At 41.0% G+C, this 19,732-nt stretch overlaps 1 protein-coding gene across 2 annotated transcripts; it reads left to right on the top strand.

Annotated features, from left to right (window-relative positions):
- The first annotated feature begins 428 nt into the window (after positions 1-428).
- On the top strand, positions 429-5,406 carry plk2b (polo-like kinase 2b (Drosophila)). 2 transcript variants are annotated; one of them, XM_023299094.3, is made up of 14 exons: positions 429-701; positions 814-921; positions 1,030-1,146; positions 1,444-1,573; positions 1,779-1,962; positions 2,160-2,358; positions 2,495-2,642; positions 2,821-2,915; positions 3,214-3,346; positions 3,564-3,644; positions 3,986-4,142; positions 4,385-4,514; positions 4,678-4,788; positions 4,930-5,406. In XM_023299094.3, the coding sequence occupies exons 1-14, from the start codon at positions 513-515 to the stop codon at positions 5,119-5,121; spliced, it is 1,974 nt and encodes a 657-aa protein (XP_023154862.1). In that variant the 5' UTR covers positions 429-512; the 3' UTR covers positions 5,122-5,406. The 2 variants fall into 2 exon arrangements, with proteins under 2 accessions (XP_023154862.1, XP_023154861.1); XM_023299093.3 differs by having other exon boundaries at positions 433-701; positions 3,983-4,142.
- Positions 5,407-19,732: the final 14,326 nt, after the last annotated feature.

Genomic DNA, 19,732 nt, shown 5'->3' with positions numbered 1-19,732 from the left:
CTAGAGCTCCAAACTGAGTCTTGAGGCAAAAAACGGAAGGAGGTGAGCCTGAACAGAATACAAATAAAGGTTGTCCTCTGCATGGTGGATTTTCCATCGGCCAAATGCATCATTGCTCCAACACCGTGAAAAAGATTTTGCACCAGAATGTAAAAACAAAACCAAAAAAAACATTCACCTGCTTGTCTCTCATGATCAAAACAAGCAAATCACAAAACCTGCCTGTCTTTATTGTAATTGTGGATTGCAAGTGGTGATGCAAAATTTAAACAACGAGAATCCTCACTATCCACACGCTGATTCGTTCATTTTCTGATTTCATGTCTGTGCCATCATCAACACGAACGTACATGCAGGTTAATCGATACCAAGCAGACCTCATTCTCTGGTCTCGCTGCGTGACGTCAGAGAGAGGGCGGCAGACAGCGGGGCGGGGAGGCAGCCAGGGTATAAAGGCTCCGGAGCGCACCGTCGGGGCTGCATTCTGAGTGCGCGATCAGAAACCGACTCTCATGGAAGTACAGAGGAATATCGGGCCCCAACAGACGAATAGCAGCAGCAGCATGTGTGAATCCACGCAGAGGTCCTGCGAGCCTCGCCGAAAGAGGATGGACGAGCGCAGTGCGCCTTCGGAGATGGCGAGGATAATCACCGATCCTGCCACGGGGAAGTGCTACTGCCGTGGAAAAGTTTTGGGAAAGGTAGCTCAAGCGTAGAATCTGTACTTTTTTTTTTTTTTTTTTTTTTTTTAAAGGAGGTTTATCACTTCACTTGAAGAAAACACCCTCTTAACAGTGTTTTTCCTCTTTCCAGGGAGGATTTGCTAAATGCTATGAGATGACAGACCTCTCCACCAGTAAAGTTTATGCAGCCAAAATCATCCCACATGCGCGCGTCTCCAAACCTCACCAACGGGAGAAGGTAAGCCCGCCGCTCCGGTGCTGGTGCACACTGGCAGAGGTGGATAACAGAAGTGACAAAATTAAAATTTCTGTCGTGACCGTTTTGTCTTTTTCCCCTCCTCGTTAGATTGACAGAGAAATTGAGCTGCACAGAGCACTGCACCATAAACATATAGTGCACTTTTATCACCATTTTGAGGATAAGGAGAACATCTACATCCTGTTGGAATACTGCAGCAGAAAAGTAAGTGCCTTCTATGTCACATGTTACATTTGTAACGACTATGCTTCTTGGCCAGTGCTGTGTTTTAAATTTGGAAAACACCTGCAATGCACCCAAAGTCAGTGAGGCAGCACTTAGTTGGTATTCAGAGTGTGATCTCACTGTAAGAATTTGGTTTTAATATCTATGTAACTCTCTGAGATTAAAGAAGGTCAAAAATAATGACAAGATTTTCTTTAAAGAGCAAACTATGTGTTTTTATATTACTAAAAGAACCTCTGTATTAATTGTCCACTCTATGTTTTGTCTTTTTTGCAGTCGTTAGCTCATATTCTAAAGGCTCGCAAAGTGCTTACTGAGCCAGAAGTGCGTTATTACCTGCGACAGATTGTCTCTGGACTGAAGTACTTGCATGAACAAGAAATCCTTCACAGAGATCTGAAACTTGGTAAGGAATCTTTCTGCGAACTGTTGTGCATAGTTTTACAGATGCATTCTGTGTAGGGAGGATATCAGTTCTCCATACCAACCTGTTTCTTACACTAGTTTTCCTTCAATTAATTCATCTCAGGAGGATCTGAGTCTAAATTTAACCTTTTATCCCGGGTTGAATATCAGGTGCTCATCATCTCCTTCCCCTTTCTTCCCTACAGGTAACTTTTTTGTGAGTGATTCGATGGAACTGAAGGTCGGGGACTTTGGTCTTGCTGCCAAGTTGGAGCCAGCGGGAAACAGGAGGAAGACGATCTGTGGAACTCCCAACTACCTGTCCCCCGAGGTGCTCAACAAGCAGGGCCACGGCTGTGAATCAGACATCTGGGCCTTAGGCTGTGTAATGTGAGTAGGAATGCTGTAAATCTATCATTAGAGAACTTTAAAAGGCTTAGTAATATTGGTAATTATTATGAACATTAACGTAAAACAACCTAAGATGCACAGTGGCATTAGGTTTCATGAGCATTCTCACCTCTAATCGCTTGTCCATACATTTTTCGAGATGAAATCGGCTCACTCACTCTTCTGTCTCTCTCCAGGTACACTATGCTGTTGGGCAGACCACCATTTGAAACCACCAACCTGAAGGAGACGTACAGGTGTATCAGAGAGGCGCGTTACTCTCTTCCCTCCTCCTTGTCGCCACAGGCCAAGCAGCTAATCGCCAGCCTGCTGGCCAAGATCCCCGAGGACAGACCCAATCTGGACCACATTCTGAGACACGACTTCTTCACACAGGTTAGGCACCACCCTCACCCCTCTGTCTGTCTGTCTGCTGCACTCTGCCAGTCTCTCTGCAAATGTCACTGCGTAGGAGTTAACAGTGACCCCCTTCCCGCCAGCCGCACGCTGACCCACTTTTGTTATTTTACAGGGCTTCAGTCCAGAGCGTCTGTCTGCTAGCTGTTGCCACTCAGCACCAGATTTCCACGTCTCTAGTCCCGCCAAAAGCTTCTTCAAGAAAGCTGCCGCGGCGCTGTTTGGCGGGAAGAGGGACAAGGTCAAATACTACGAGACTCTGAGTGAGTATTACAATAATCATTAGTATACCACTTAATGCACCACTTGTCACAGCAGCCAGTTATCTCTCTATTCTAGATGATGCTTCAGCCAGAGGCATCATTACAGCTTGTTTTTAGGCACATTTGCAGTCACCAAGGTCATGCTCTTAATTTCCTGTCCTGCTATTGTCCTACACAGATAAGTTAACTAAAGAGGAAGAGGAGATCTACAAACTGCAGCATGACTTGGAGAGAACTGTCATCAGCCAACAACAAAGCAAAAAACTTTCCGAGGTAGGAACACAAAACAGGATATTTACAAGAGTGTGGGTGATGTTGCAGGTCCATTATTCATACAGCCACTTACACAGATAGGTAATTCTGGGATATCATGTAGTGGAGAATCCAGTGAGTCATTCTGATGCTGCACCAAACTGTATAACAAGCACAGTTTTCAGAACTAAGTAAAAGCACTTATTTTCAACCTTTAAGCCAACTACTTTGCATCTGTGGGTGACCGCTGAGTCATAGTAGGAAGAGATGATCTAAACTCGCAGATTCTAAACCCTGCCGTCACTGATTCTCACCTCAGAATGGAAGTGTACTTCCGCCATCTGCTGAGAGCCCTGTTGCCTTGGCAACAGAGAGCCAGTCCCCGACAACGCAAGACACCATCCGTCTGATCGTCAGGGGGAGTCTGGGGAGCTGCAGCAGCAGTAGTGAATGTAAGTTCAACAGCCTCGTTTATTTACACAGCCATTTACAGAGAGACTCTTATGGAATCCATACAATAATACATTACAGCATGTGACAGGAAATTACAGATAGGATATGTGCATGTACAATAAAGAGACACCTGATGTGACAGCAAGAGTGCAAAGCAATTCCTTGTTCTGTACCATTGTGACATCAAACTAAAGGACCCCCCTGTTGTTCTTAAAGGCCTGGAAGACAACACAACAGGGAGTGTGGCTGAGACTGTTGCAAGTGTTTTAAGGGGCTGTTTGGAGAATATGGCTAAAGGTGAGTGATTTTTTTTTTGTAAAGTCGTGACATGTACAGTTATTCATCAAATAATCCCACAATGGCAAGTTCATGATACAAGCTCTTTATTGGTGTTTGACCTTGAAACACTTCAAGAGAACAACATGTTGATTAAAGGATTCAGAGCATCCAATGTCAGTTTAAAATGACACTCCTTTACATTATACAGATCATAGATAATTTTCAGCTTTTGTCGGTTGAACAGAACTAACACAGTGTACCCTATCATGCATTTAAGTTTGCGGTCTTCTTTCGATCTTCCATGTAATTGTATTCTAATCCTCCTCCTCCTCCTCCCCTGTGCTCTCACCCTGCAGCAGATGACATTCCTCAGGGCTCAAACAGCTGCAGTCTTCAATGGGTGACTAAATGGGTGGACTACTCCAACAAGTACGGCTTTGGCTACCAGTTGTCTGATCACACCGTGGGAGTTCTCTTCAACAATGGCACTCACATGAGCCTCCTGCCAGACAGAAAGTACGGGCTATTCTGCGCTCTCGCAACATTCCACCTTCAATTTGAAAGTTATTAGTCACAGCATTTAATGGCTTGTATAAGTTTATTGTGATAAATCTAATTATGCTGGAAAATCTGATAGCGGTTTGAATTGAATTAATAATGGAGTGCCAAATTCAAGTAGTAGTGCAGATTTTAAAATTGGTCAGAAAGTTGTCAAATATCTGAGTGGTTGTGTAACTGTTTGGACCTCTCTTTTTCAGGACTATCCATTACTATGCAGAGTTGGGCCAGCGCTCCGTCTTCCCCACCTGCGAGGTTCCCGAACACTTTGTGGGCCAAGTGACTGTGCTCAAGTACTTCTCCCATTACATGGAGGAAAACCTGATGGATGTAAGTCAAGTTTCTGTTCCCCCACTCCTCTGTTCTTTCCTGTAATCTCTTGCTTTCGTACTGTTATGTTTCTTTTGTCTTGCCACACCCAGAAGCATTAGAAATGGTATCCTTCAAGTTGCAGCCTGTCTGATCCTGACATGTTGCTCGTTTGTTTTCTTAGGGTGGAGACCTTGGTACTATGACAGATGCACACATGCCCAGACTGTACCTGCTGCAGTGGCTCAAATCAGACCGCGCCCTCATGATGCTCTTTAACGACGGCACTTTCCAGGTAAACACACAGGCATACATAGTCGTTGCTGAGCATGCTCAGAAGAGCAACTGTTGAGGTGCAAATGCATGAAGAGCAGAGTTAAACCCTCGATCAAACAACAAAAAGACTAAAGCTGATCAACTTTGTTTCTTGTTTCAGGTTAACTTTTACCATGATCACACCAAGATCATCCTGTGTTGCCAGAGGGATGAGTACATGCTGACATACATCAATGAGGACCGCATCTCCAAAACCTTCAAACTGAGCTCCCTGCTGACGTCCGGCTGCCCTACAGACCTGCGTGATCGCATGGTGTACTCCCTCAACATGCTTCTGCAGAGATGCAGCTAAACCCAACAATAACGTGTCCGGGAAAGACAAACGAGACGAAATCTACTCGATGTGTTGCTGCAGAGGGGCAAGGATCTGGAAAAAATGTGTGAGAAATGTGGATTTCAAGGATGGGATTGAGCAGAGTAAATTAACATTCCTCCGTCGCTGCACCTTCGTGACTCAGCAGCGGCGCAGGTGAAAAAATAGCAAAGAGAAGCTGAAAGAGACTGAAAAACTGAAATGTAGCACAATGACTGTGGATGGGAAAAAAGGGCTGATTTATATGTCGATTGTTGGAGGAGAGGAAGTAACGAGTATGTTGGTACGAAAGTGAACCCCGAATGTTTGGGGGGGTGAAACGAGGGAATTTGAGGAAGTACAGACAAATGCTGGGCTGGCACCGGCTTACCTGTGTACAGTATAGCTGATTCAATGCAGAGGCAATCCGATGCTCTGAATGCAAACAGAGCTCGACTGTGGAATATTGTAAATGATGTATAGTGTATGTCACAGCCAACTCATCAGTGCAAAGACATTACTTGCTAATATGTGTGGATGTGAGTTTGGCTGCTTATATGTGTGTGTGTGTGTGTGTGTGTGTGTGTGTGTGTGTGTGTGTGTGTGTGTGTCCGAGTGGGTGTAATATCACACTAACTTTTAAAACTGTGATTTGTTCTCTTATGGACAGATGGACTCAGCACATTGAGCTGAGAACCGGAGGGCTGATGTGAGGGAGGGGAGGGCAGGAGGAGAGAATGACATTCAGAAAAAAACAGTACCAGAGATCCTTTTAAGGATCCTTTAAGAGCCATTATCACCTTGGTAAAAAAAAATGTCCTAAATAACTTATTGTGTAAAAAAGTGCAGTATTTATTTATTTAATAAATAAGAGCATTTTCTACAAAAACAAAGAAGTCATTGTCCTTTTTATTCAGGTTTTTATTATGAAAAGAACAAAACAGTGGGGCTGCCTAAAGATGTCATTGAATGTGTACTACTGCTACATTTTCAAAAAGTACCCTCAAAAAAAGATGCTTGCCATATTTTCCTCGTGCATTTAAATGACACTGAAATCAAACATCCTTGTTTTGTTTGAAATGAGCAGCTCCTGAGTTCATAGAGTTTGCTGTAGGGCAGAGAATTAGATCAAACTTTGTATATCTGGGCACTTATCTGAGTCAAAGGAAGTATTTTATCTATGTGATCTTTAAAACTTGTGTTTTCAGCAGGAAATGGGTGCACACAGAGAAGATGGATGGATAAGAGGGCATGTTTACAGTGAAGTTGTTTATACTGTGGTTCAAGGCTCCCCTCTGTTGCTGAGTTTTCTTCTGCAGTGATAAATGGAGGATGGAAAAGATAACTGACTGTGCAAAGGTGTCGACCTTGTCTCACAAACACGCACACAAACACGGGCTCTCATCATTTATCATAAAAGAACACATGGGCACCGATCAGCACAGAGGCTGGCTGGGTTGTTCGGAAACATGGAAGGAAAGGCAGCCAAGCGGTGACACGCCGCTACAAGGAGACACACTAATAAAATGACAGACTTGGTCAAACTATGTCAGCGATTACATCAGAGCTTTTCAGGCAAAGTGACAACACTCATTCTTGGACATCCTTTCACTCTCACTCACTGTCACCATGGAAACAAGCATCTACTGACCAATTTGGTGAGAGTCGGAAATCATTGAAGGCTGCGTAAAAGGGCAGCTGCCACAGATTAGACTTGCTGAGAGTCGGAGCTCGTGTCCTGACATAATTGTGCTAAAATCGTTACTAGTGTCTTTCGCTGCTGATTGGCTTGTCTGCCGCTCCGCCTTTGTTCTCCACACGAGCTTTTGATTCATCTGTCTGTTGGAACACCTCTTCACCTTCCAAGCTTATGTAATGATGGAAGTTGAACATGGATTTTTGAGTCATCCTTTTAGATGTTCACTCAAAATATCCGTGCTCTTCAGGCTTCAATAATGAATACCTCATGCATAAACATACCCACACAGACAGAAACAGAACAGGAAGAAGCCTACAAGAGGAAGGAGCAGGAATTATTCATGATGACACCTCCAGGTCTGAGTGTGTGTGTCTTTTGGCAGTAATGGCCCTCGGAATGGATGCTTCAGTCGGACAGGAATAGATTGTGTTGCTGACGTAAAGTTTTGTGGCCTCTGAGGGCATTTGTACCCCTGGTCCTAACATCTGAGCAGGAGTGCAGCATCTCTGTCAGATAGATGCACTGGGTGGAACCAAATTAGTAACAGGCTGTTAGCTCTTTCCAAGCAGGCAAGAGGAAAAGTGGCACTTTCCCCGAGGTTATGCGTGTGCAAATATCACATAGTCCGATGTAGATTCAATTTCTATATATCTTGAAAATTCGGGTCAAGTCAGGAGTGAGTCAGCAAATGTTAGCTGATCAGCTTCATAGGTCTCATGGGAAGTTTCTGCATTTCTGAGAGCAAAATATGTAGATACGCTAATTACAAAACCCTATGGAGTTCAAAAAGCTAAGAGTACGAGCTCACTTCATGTTCTTAGTGTCACTGCAGTGTGGAAGGGAAAAAATGTTTATAACACTGCTAGTTTTCAGTATCACCCACACAAAGCTGCTATTTTGTTATGTCACGTTGACAGTGGGAAAAGTCTAGTGTGTGCAGGCAGGCTTAGCTTTGGAATGAGTCTAAGCCGGAGTGACAAAGGGGATCTTTATACCTCAACTTCTATCATAAAGTTCTCCGCAGGCAGAAGAATGAGTCAGTTTGGTATTAAAAGTGATAGTAGGCATATTCTGCCTGAGAAGAAGAAAAAAAAACATGCTTTGATATGTGCATCCACTGGGATGCACTTGGGGGATTAGAAGGCCTTTGCATATCAAATGTCAGTGCTCCTCCTCCTACTATGTGGACGAAAACAGATGTACTGCACAGAGAGCTGGGATGACTGTAGCTTTACCCATTCCCTGTTGTGGCTTAGAGTATCGACTCAACAGATGAGCAACGCAGAGCACACAAACCTGCACAGTTGCCAGTGCAAACTTAGTCAAATACTCCAGTCTCATGACGGAAATGTGTTTCCTGAGTGTGTTCAAGCATGTCAGCATGTGTGTTTGAGCGTGTTTGCTCAATAATTTGGTTCCCTTCCAGGTGTTCAGATAAATATAATGCTGAGAATGAGTCACCATGCATTGGCCACTTATCGGCTCGGTAGCGTCACGTTCACTTTCCCAGTCACACTCCCGCAATTGCCTGCAATCAGTTCACTGAAAAGGTCTTTTGACTGAAAATAGAAGCTCTTGGATTGCATTTATAGTTTTTGGTTCATTTATTGGTTAAGGAGTTGTGATAATTTTTTGTCAACTCAGCAGCACATAGTAAAGGAGGAATAAAGACAGATTCAAATAAATCAAATTTAAACCAAACAGTATTGTACTATTCAGCTATCTATATTCTCAGTCTATCTCTAACACATTCTATAAGATAATCATTGTGTCTGCAAACAGAAAAATTGCATTCTTTTATACTTTCTGTTCTCTTGCACACTCCATCTCTCCAGCGTCCATATGTCTTACTTAAATTGTCACTGCCTCATAGTTTGTGCTTCATGTTAAACTGAATGCATCTAACTACCACATAACTGCACGAGGATTTTCTTTATTCTGATGCTAATCACATATGTCAGACCAACTCAGCTGAAGTGAACTGAGATGAACCGCTGCAGACAGCTTGCATCAAATCGCTGCTGCTGTATTGTCGCAAGCACTGCTACATGCAGTGAGTGAGCGTCACAGCCCAATCATTGTCTTTGAATGGCAGACATTTCTCTCGATTCGCTATCTAATAGCAGATTGTCTTACGTCTCCTATGCCCCAGCAACCCACCTCCGTGATGTTGTTAGAGAATGTGACTTCCACGAAACAGTCTAATGGCTTCCTGACTTCTTTAATAGAAACATCACATGCCTGTGTGTGGGCAGCCGTCTGACACATGGCAAAGATAAAGCTCAAGAGGGTAAATAGGAAAAGCTATGCAAGGACTTCCGCTGAAATGAAAAATCCTCTGTTGAGGCCAGCACTCCTTGTAGAAAATCTAACACTATCAAATATATACAATACCAGTCAAACGTTTGGGCACACCTTCTCATTTAATGGTATTTCTCTATTTTCATGACTATTTACATTGTAGATTCTCACTGAAGGTATCGAAACAATGAATTTACACTTATGGAATTATGCAGTAAACAAAAAAGTGTGAAATAAGTCAAAACATGTTTTATATTTTGGATTCTTCAAAATAGCCACTCTTTGCTTTGATTACTGCTTTGCACACTCTAATGTAATTCCTCTGTTCTTAGCGTGAAACCCCTGTGTAGGTAGATCTCTTTGCAAGTCCAGTCCAGGCCTGATCTGCCTCTTAGTTAATTTCATACACACATAGTTGAAGACCTGCATCTGTTTCCTGCATTTTAGCTGTTTGGTTGCAATTCCTGTGGGATATAAAGGTTGTCCAAAAGTCCTGCGGCATCAGCCTCCCCATCCTGTCATTATAGCATAGTAGTTTTACAGATGATCATTGAAATGCACTGGGTTGGGAGATAATTACTGTTTAAGCTGCAGCAAAGGACAAATTCCATCCATACCAGCAAATGAAAGGGTGTGCTAGAGTGACTTTCTGAAGTTGTCTTTCTCACAGTCGAGTATCTTCGTTGCAAAGTTTCAACTTGTCCTGTCTGTTTTATGGCTGAGTCATCCGCATCATATTAGCTTCAAATATCACTACATTAAGACTTAGCTGCTAGCTTCTCTTTACAGTCTTTATACTGGTATTAAAAATTGCAAACCTTCTACATTATAGAAAATATACAATAAATATTACATAAAATGAAATCAACTGTATGTACAGAATACTGTAAGTTCAGTACTTGAACCATCAGTAGAGAAGAATGTGTGGTCTTCTTTCCATTGTTCAGTCCCTCTAACCTTTATAGGCACGTGGCTCAAAAGCTACTTAAGCTGAGCGGTGTTGGTATCAGTAAATGTGGAAAGCATTTAGCAAAGGTCCGTGAAGTGTGGCAAGTGTTTAAACACAGCCCTGCCTTGTGGAGGGAGGCAACTCCAGAGGCTTCAAAGCCGCATTTCAATCCTGTGATTCACAAAAGAGACAGAAGTACAAAGCAAATCCTACACAACACACAGGTGGGGCTGCTTTGCTTAACAAGTTAAGAGTTTAATCTTCATTTCTGGCTTCCTGTCGGAGCTTTACAAACCACTGGTTGCTACCTACTTGCTGCAGTGATAATACATAACATAAATCATGTATTTTTATATAAATATGTGCCAGGGTTATTGCCTGCAGATGTAAAATTGTTGATACAGATCCTTTGATCCAGTGCTACACGTTCCACATTGTCATAACTTGCTCACATACTTTAGTGTCAATAAAACTGCTACCTACAGTACATGTTAGTACCTCGCCTGAAGACTGTGTATCTTTTAAAGCTCTGCAGACTCTCTTGTCCTGTGTGTCTCTGTAGAAAAGTGAATTTGTAACAACAAATCGCTCATTTCATCCCAGCTCCCTGTTAGAGTTCACACAGTTCAGACCGCTGACTCAGTAATAAAGTTTGATTAAATGTATACTAGCTGAAAAGCCCGTGACACAGCCCTGGTACCTTTGGCATTTCTGCAAGCCCACAGTAACACGCCTTCGTCTGGTAAATGCCAACCGTACTGTTACCTAAATTGCTGTTCTCCCAGCGTGCTCTGGACAGATACAGGGGTGGACAAATGGACTGTGGTGCCAGATGGAGGAGGACTGGCTTCATCACGTCACCTGAGGGAAGATGAATCTCCACAGCTCTTAAACTTTGATGACACACACAAGGGAAAACATTTTTAAAAGAGATATTGCTGAAGAGGATAAAATGGCATTGTGCTGTGTTTTTTTTTTTTTTTTCGTTTTTCTTCTGACGTTCTGAATGGCAGACACGTGATGTAACCACCGGGTCATACAAATCAACAAACTCCACTTTATTCACATGTTGTTAGATGCAGGGCAACGGTCGAATGTATTCACTGAAAGGAAAAAGAATCACCTCTAATGAAAGAAAAGTCTTTCCAGCTTATGTAGACGGCAACTTCTATGCACTCTTCAACTCCTGCCCTCTTTAGCATGTCTGCGTGCTCTCATTCATGAAAAATCCGTGTCTGATGTAGCATATGAAAAACACAGAGAGAGAAAACAGAGAGAGAGAAAATGCCATGACACAGAGGGAACGTGACATCCTGGCATGAGCTTGGAGTCTTCAAAGGTGTTGTTTCCGGAGACTTGTTTGACAGTCCCATCAGTAAGCCAATCAATGCATCATCTCAGATAATACATCAGCAACCTCTACTTGCTCGGCTATTGAGCTGAGTGGGAGACACTACTGTTTCTATGGCAACTGGTGTTCTCATCCTCGCCCGTACGTAAACATCCAGCTGCAATTCATTTGCCTCCTTGCTGTTAGTCATCCTGTATTGCGTGCACGCCTCCTCGTTTAAACAGTGTGATAATATTATTTCATAAAACTGGTGAATAAGTCCCACAGTACACATTTGTGACACTATTTTATTCAGAACTGAATGGTGTCCCTATTCACCATTTGAGTCATTCAAAAGGCATTTTTCTAAAGAAGACATGTCATTTTACAGCCACTTTAAACAGTTTTGTTAACATAATGACACAAGTTTAGAAGACAGAGACAACTGGGCTATTTGGAACTACTCGCCGAATTCCGACTGTTGTTTTAAAAATACTTTGTAGTGGTTTTTACACAAAAGTAGAATTTTTTGGGACATCAGGTGCATTTCCCATTTTGACATGAGACACACAACAACATTTACAGGCCTGCTTTGTCTTACCAAAACCTTATCTTACCTTATCATTGTACTTTTGTTTTGCACCAGTATTAAACTCTCTTTAGTGTTAGTCCTCTGACACCCACAGGAAGTGTCCACCCAGATAAAACCTTTGTAAAAACATGTTGTTGACCAGACATTATAATCCAATTCATGTCCTTTTATTTTGACCATTTGATAACAAGATAGACAATAATCCACTGCAAGCATTTTAAAACTTGAGTAATTTCAATATTATCAGTCATGTGTTGTTTGAGAAAGAAAACACAAGAATTATAAGATACAGAGTGGAACTTATTTGAGAGATACAGTCATTATGTTACACAAACTTCTACTTCTTGTTATAGAAATAACAGGGTGCTGCTGCTCCCACGGCTCTAATAAATGATTGAGATTGACTGACGCAGGACTGATAGGCAGCCTTCAACTAGCCAAATGTGACACAAGAACTGCTGACGAACTGTCATCCCATTTACTGGTAACCAGGCGGCAGGACAATAGCTGTTGCCACTGTTTATATTCCTTTCAGGGGGAAGTGAACAGGAACACATCCTACTGGATATCCTCTGTTTAGGTTGGCGGATGAGATGGGAACAATAAGCCAGATGCATTTTGGGGGCTGGGAGGAGAAGGAGGAGGTGGACTACGATCTGTAGAAGAACCAAAATAACACTAAGTGTGATGATATTAGGGTTATGACAGAAGATAAGGGAAGACAAGTTAATGAGCGGTCTTACAAATCCTTACAGGCAAATATGAGCTGCAGGGCAAACAGATGGAAGAGCAAAACATCAACACAGCATGTTTTCATGTAATGTTGTTACAAACCACAATGTATACTTAAATCCAGTGAGATGCCGGTGGCATTGCAGGTGTTACACAGCTGATGTCACGTACTTTCTGTCAAGTCTGATGTTATAGTGCTGTACATCACTTAAGGGGTCCTGAGATAAATCTAAGGTGATATACTTTGTATATCAGGATAAAATACAAGAAAGTTAGTTTTTATTTGTGACTCTTGTTGGCTTTTTTTTTTTTTTTTAATTGTTCGGTATAATACAACTCTGGTTAACAATAAGACCACAATGTGTAATTAGAACCCAATAGATGTTGTTTCATTTTATATGGTCAAAAGCTATAATGTCATAATTCAGTACAAATCACTATTTTACTCATGTAAATATTTCAAGTTTAAATCCAAAATGACAAATATTTTAAAATGACAGATGAGAGCTAATCAACCATTTCTGTGGATTTTTAAAGGTCCACATTATGGCGAATATTTGCTATAGAAAAACACAGTTAAGTTAATGAAATACACATTGAAGATAGCACTTTTTTCCAAACATTTTACCATTCTACATTCAAATGCATCTTTGTATACTGAGACACTGACGAGCCACAACATAACTCACAAGTCTCTGTTTGGCTTTTGCTGTGTCTATTTTAACATCCATAAAAGGATCAGCTGCCTCCCTTGCAGATTGGTTTGCTTCCCGTGCCGAGGAGCAGGTGGCGTCATGCGCTGTGATTCTCCCCTGAAGTTAACCTGTGTGACTACGTCGGCTAACAGCAGCAGCAGCAGCACACACAAACAGCTACTCACCCTCCCATCAAAGTGATGTGATGACTGAAACTGTGAGCTGTGTCTGGTGCTTCTGTGTGTGCGTCAACTGAGAGCCTGCCTTTGGGCCCATTTCTACGCCTGACTAACACCTTTTAAATGTATCTGCAGTGTCAGGTTGGTCCTCTGCAGCACACTGGGTCAGTGGATTTCATACTCACCCTTGTCACTCTGGAGTTTCCATGTTTTCTTGCATGTGTATTTGCCAGATTTTCTCCTACAGGTTCAAGGACATGCTAATGTAACAGACTAAATATCCTGTAATGGTCTGCTGACCTATCATAAGGTCCTTTTTTTCATGTACAACATGTTATGGTTGTGTAAATTGCAATGATGAATTGCATTTTTGAAAAACTTCAGCTGAATATTCTGTTTCTTTATCTTTTTTTTTTTTTTACTGAACTATACTTGCGATTAAGGTATTTCACTTTTTTATCATTTGCTTCAATTTGGCATTTGTAGTAACTAATAATCTTACAGATCATGATTTCATATATAACATATGAGCTATAAAAATATAATGTATCATCAAAGATTAAACTCAGCAGTATATAACATACTGCCATTTAACCCCATTTCTACCAACTGTAACATTACGGTGCTCCCTGCCTCTTAGTAAATTAGTAATAATTTTATATATATCATGCCATAATTTAACAAAAGGACCACTCTACTAATTAATATATTGGATATACATTTAACTGATAATGCTTGCACTTGTGTAATAAATTTAAAATTTAACTGCAGGTAATAAAGTATTTAAGGTATCATTGTTGCTTCTATCTTGGTTAGTGATCTGACTACTTCATCCAGCACTCTGTATAATAACTACTGTGTTTCCACACAACAATGACATGAGTGCTTCTTCTCAGATGACCATCTCACCTGTCTGTTTTTTCACTGTACACTCATGCTGTAGTTTACCCACTGTGCCTGAAAAGGAATGAAAACAACTGTAGACAATACAGGCATTGATTTGTGTTCTTTACCAGCCTGTGGATTTTGTTGGCTACAGTCTGCAATACTTCCAAAAACAATTCCATTTCTCTCAGCTATCAATAATTTGATAAGAGAGGTGGAAAACATTCTCCTTGATTACCCTTCAAAAGCAAATATGGCCTGGAAAGGAAATTATTTCTGTACACAAGCTTTTGCAACAGTAGGAACAGGTTCAGGCATGTCTCAGAGTCCAAGCCTTGAAACTCCCAATTCAAGAATGAGGAAGATATTTTATAGAGTTGGGCAATCCTTGTGCCTTCCAGTGTTTTATATGGTATCTGCCTCTGCAATCTCTGAGCAGGAGAAGCTGTTGTTCATTCTTCCTTATGTTTCTTAATGTGGGGATCCATTGTCCAAAACCACAAAAAGATAATGATACCCACATACCAAGGGGAGATGTGTCTGAAGTCATGAGGTGGGCGCCAGCTATCTTCCCTCCAACATGGGGAATGATACATCTATCCGCCTATTGCATTTAGAGAGAGATCTCCAATGGGAAAACACATAGGGAGAGAGAGATGTGCCCACAGAAACACACTTGTGAAGGTCTTTCCAAACTCTCTACAAGCATTTTTTTAGATTCCAGGAAGCATTGCAAAGAGGAACGAGCACAGTAATTATCCTTGTTTTATTTCTGTTGAATACCAAGAACAGTGGGGTGATTCAAGTCGTGGATTTTCAGTGATGTTATCTCTGCACCTGAGAGTGAAATCTTGTCACGATGCACATTTCCATTCAGTTCAGTAAAACATCCCCTCAGGTACTTTTTATTGATCTTTCCTTTATCCAGGCATCGAGTCAGCCTTCATGCACTTGTCTGAGAGTTCGATGGCCTGATAAAGCGATCACAACGGGGTCCTTTGTGTTTGTTTCTAAATAGATGTCATTTCTTGCAAGTCATAGGACACACACACTCAAAATCAGATCACATGTTTACACATCCTCTCATAGGAGGCCGGCAAAGTGAGATCACATGTCCCCCTCACCCCTTGCTCTTTCACTCTCTGTTACTCAACATAAATTAAATCTCCCCTGTGACGCATCGGCTAGACAACATTATATGACTGACTGGACTGACTTCAGTACCAGAGCCTTTACCAGACACTTTTTACTTCTAGGGGCCTCAGGGGACTGATGTCTTTAAAAATACATTAGGATTTTATTCCTGAAAGATTATGTAACTCAGAGGAGATGAATTGTGTTCAATAGCTCTACTGTACTCTTTTATTTCAGCCCTTAAAGCTGTGATTTTTTTTGCTAGCATCACTGAACAACTCTGAAACAAGTGACAATGACAGTATAGTATCTACTCATTTACAGTTAAGTGTGTATGCTTGATTTTATTTCTGCATGTTAACTCAGAATAATATTAATGCATTAACAAAACACCCAATTGTGTTTTTCCCCCTTTTTTTATTCAATATGGTCTGGATCTGAACAAGGACCTGATTCTGTACCTAAACCTGATTCTGGAACTGGACCTGGACCTCAAATACTATAAATTTATCAGGTGATTACATTTTGTACAGAAAAAAAGTAGAATAATATGGAAAAACTCAAGTCAAGTTCTTTTAAATGTTATAATTTTATTAACATTCAGTTGAATAGTAAAATGAATAGAAAAATTTAGTGAAATCAACTCGTCATTCTTACAAGATGTGTACAAAGGTGTTTTATATTGAGGCAAACAGGTTTTAGATACTGACATACATCTAAATCCATGTCATTTATTAGTTTTTTACAAGAAGATGGTTGTAAATTAATTAAACTGTCAATGTGAATATTGTATTGAGGAAAAGTTATTTGAATGACCCCTATTTTTTAGATACGACATCAGCTGTCCTACAATGTTGATTCATTAGAAAGAGGGTTGTGCCGCAGTTGCAGAAAGAGAAAGAGAATTTAGGCTTGAGGGAGAGCTGAGTTAGTGATGTTGGTTCACTTTTAGCAGCTAAAAAGAAATGTTAGACTGCTGTGGAACTGCAAGATGAAAAGATTGGTGGGAAGTGGCTGCTGTGAAAGGGTAGGGGACTGGAATGACGATAATGTGACGCAGCAGCCTCACAGCAGGACCCATAGTTTCAGTCTATTAGCAATCAACTGTCACAGCACTGTGGAAAACTGAAAGCAACATATATAGTAAACCAATTAGGGCAGAGCGTGTGTGTGTGTGTGTGTGTGTGTGTGTGTGTGTGTGGTGATGTGTGTACGCCTGCAAGTGTGTCACTCTGTTCATGTTTGAGTTTCTCTAAGGACAGGACGGAGGGAAAATAAAGAGCTGCACAAAAATAGTAGGAAAGTAAACAGCAACATTTTTTGCACGAATGGAAAAGCCAATAGTTTTGTGATTCCTGCGAAATAAACAACACTTGACCTCAGATGCGGCAGTTTGAGATGCCCAGTGCTCATAGGTAAATGCAACCAAATGAAAAGAGAGCTGCCATTTGCTTGCCAAATCTTCACTGCAAAGGGAAACATTGCATATTAAAGCTTTTCGAATCAGTGGGGACCCTGTGAATATTAACTAAGGGTGTTAAAAATGTTCCCTTTGTTTCCTGGAATAGACTTGTGGAGATATAAGTTCACAAAAAGTGCAGCTCTGAGCAGCTTGTGCAAGGCTCTGAAAGACGTCAGCAGAAATGACAGCTCATTATTCAGCTGTGGGAGCACTGTTAAGCTCATCCTCACAACTTTAGTAGCTTTTTTTCATGTTTATGCTGATTAATTTTTGACTGCTCAGGAAGGGGATGAGAGCTGAACAGACAGGTGACAAGCATGTTTTTTTAAAAGTACCACTTCACAATAAAGTAAAATTATTATCCTCATTTATGTTTATTGTAGTTAACAAATCACTGATCAATACTTGATGAATAAATAATCAACTAAAATAAGTGTTTGGTTGCCAAGTGGTAAAAAGGTGAAGCATATCTTTGGCAGAACCAAAACTAGAAAGTATTAAGTGATGACTTACAAAAGCCAGGCACCCACTTCACAATGTAAGTGTCCTGTCCTTCCATCCTGCCTGGGATGTGGTTGTCCCTAAAGCTTACTTTTCTAAGTGTCTTGTGGGCCAAAAAAAATAAAACAACAACAAAAAAAGGAGCATGCAGACTGTCACTCTGGCTAACAGCCAGACGAATTTTATAGTGAGGTGTTACAAAGATGTTTTCCAACAACAGGTATATGACTACTATCACTGCAGAGTGATGATTCACTGTAAAATGAAAGCACACTGCATCAGGTTGTCGTTTAGGATATTCCTGTGTTGTGCAGTGTTCTTTTTACCCTTCTACCCTTGCAAGCCTTACAGGGCCTGCTGCCGATGGAGCATCCCAACATCAGGATGCTGTGAGGGACGGAGGTGCAAAGCAAGAGGAGTTGCAGGTGAATTCAAAAAACAGGGTTTTTATTTTACACAAAAATGCCAAAGTTACAAAAAACAATACTAAATTTGGGCCCATAAAAGAGGTCAAAAGAACAAAACTTAACAAAGGCTATAAGCAACAAAATACTAGCGCAAACCACCTGCACTGATCAAACAAACTCATAACAGACCTGAAAAACACTGAACAAAAGTGGATATATATAGTGGCTAATCAAACCAGTTACACACAATGGGGGAAACATAAAACACCTATAACTCAACTAACAACAAAAAAAACAAACAAAACCAAAATATATCCAATTAGCCAACACAAATTAAATGAATAATGCAAATTCAAATGAAATAAACTCAGTCCACCCCTTGAAGTTGCAGGCACTTGGTATGACCTAATTAGCAGCTCTGGTATAAACACCTGGTGCTCCCTTGATGCCAGCTTTTCCCTGAAGCCACCAGATGACCACAACTGCAGAAGACTGGATGCCCAGCACCAGTAAGACAAAGATTACTAGAATTTGAAACACTGCTGAACATACAAAAGTTAATGAATTGTGCGCTACAGAGTTAACTTAAGTACTTCAACACAGGCTAAATAAATTCGAAGTGTGCTGTTTGAAATGCTAAATTGTTGTACTTTTGTGTTTTTGTATGTGCAAGATAAGGGCAAAGTGTTTCAACTTAAACTGAAGTGATTAATGGGATTACCAACATTCATGCCATCACATGCTGCTAACACCATGCTTCATAGTAGGGGATGGTGTGTTTGTGATGTGCAGTGTTTGGTTTCCACCAAACATAGCAAACAACTCTTGGCCACTCTCCCATAAAGCTAGGACTAGTAAAGACCAGGCAACATTTGTTGTATGCAGAGTGCCTCCTATCTCAGCTGCTGAAGCTAATGGCTAATGACTTCAGAACACTCATAGGTGTCTTGGTGGCCTACCTTAGGAGTCCCTCTCTTGCTGTATTATTCTGTTTTTGAGGATGACCTGCTTTAGGTAAATTTACACATGTGCCATATTCCATTTTGCATTTCTTAATGATGGATTTAACTGTACTCCAAGAGATATTAAGTGAATTACACACTTTTTTGTATCCCTCTCTACTTATGCTTTTCAATGCCATTTTAACTGAATTTCTTGGACTGTTCTTTTGTCTTCGTGGTGTAGTTACAGCCAGGTGTACTGAGTCACCAATGGCAGCCTCTTTCAGATTCAGGACTCTTTGTACTCCACTCACTTGAGACACATTCTCTGCACTCAGATGATCTCCATTTTTAATATTTGTGTGACTTTGACAAGAACAAGTCTTTTTGTGTAAAAGGCAAATTAAATAGACCATAATTTACTGGTGTGGGTCGAAAGGCAATAAAAGAGGTAAATACTTTTCTATGTTTTGCATGCATCATCAACAAGCATATAACAAGAGCTGACACATGCCACTAACACAATGCAGTATACTGTGGCTGAAATGGTTTTATTTCTCCAAGGTTGTGTTCACACATAATGGCCTTTTTCTAATATTAAAAGCAATTGAAGAGTTAGTAACCATAAGAAAGAATGCCAGTTTACATTGTATCTTAAATGTAAAATGATACGTTTAAAAGGTCCATAGCCGAAACGTTCACTCCACTTGAACTAACATCTCCAACAGTGGATTGTTGGTTGTGGATTAAAAGGTCCGCAGCTGCAGATCAGTGAGTACATAAGCGATCACACCTTTCCTTCCA

Source organism: Amphiprion ocellaris, chromosome 6 (genome assembly GCF_022539595.1).
Source record: "Amphiprion ocellaris isolate individual 3 ecotype Okinawa chromosome 6, ASM2253959v1, whole genome shotgun sequence".
NCBI classification, from domain to species: Eukaryota; Metazoa; Chordata; class Actinopteri; family Pomacentridae; genus Amphiprion; species Amphiprion ocellaris.
The sequence above is the reverse complement of the archived record's forward strand: the minus strand, read 5'-3'. Positions and strand labels throughout refer to the sequence as shown.

Excerpts from the sequence above, each read along its gene's own strand:
- plk2b (XM_023299093.3), top strand. The coding sequence starts at position 513 with ATGGAAGTACAGAGGAATATCGGGCCCCAACAGACGAATAGCAGCAGC. Across the intron at positions 1,147-1,443 it reads TGGAATACTGCAGCAGAAAA|TCGTTAGCTCATATTCTAAA; the intron begins GTAAGTGCCTTC and ends TCTTTTTTGCAG. Across the intron at positions 2,916-3,213 it reads AAAGCAAAAAACTTTCCGAG|AATGGAAGTGTACTTCCGCC; the intron begins GTAGGAACACAA and ends TTCTCACCTCAG.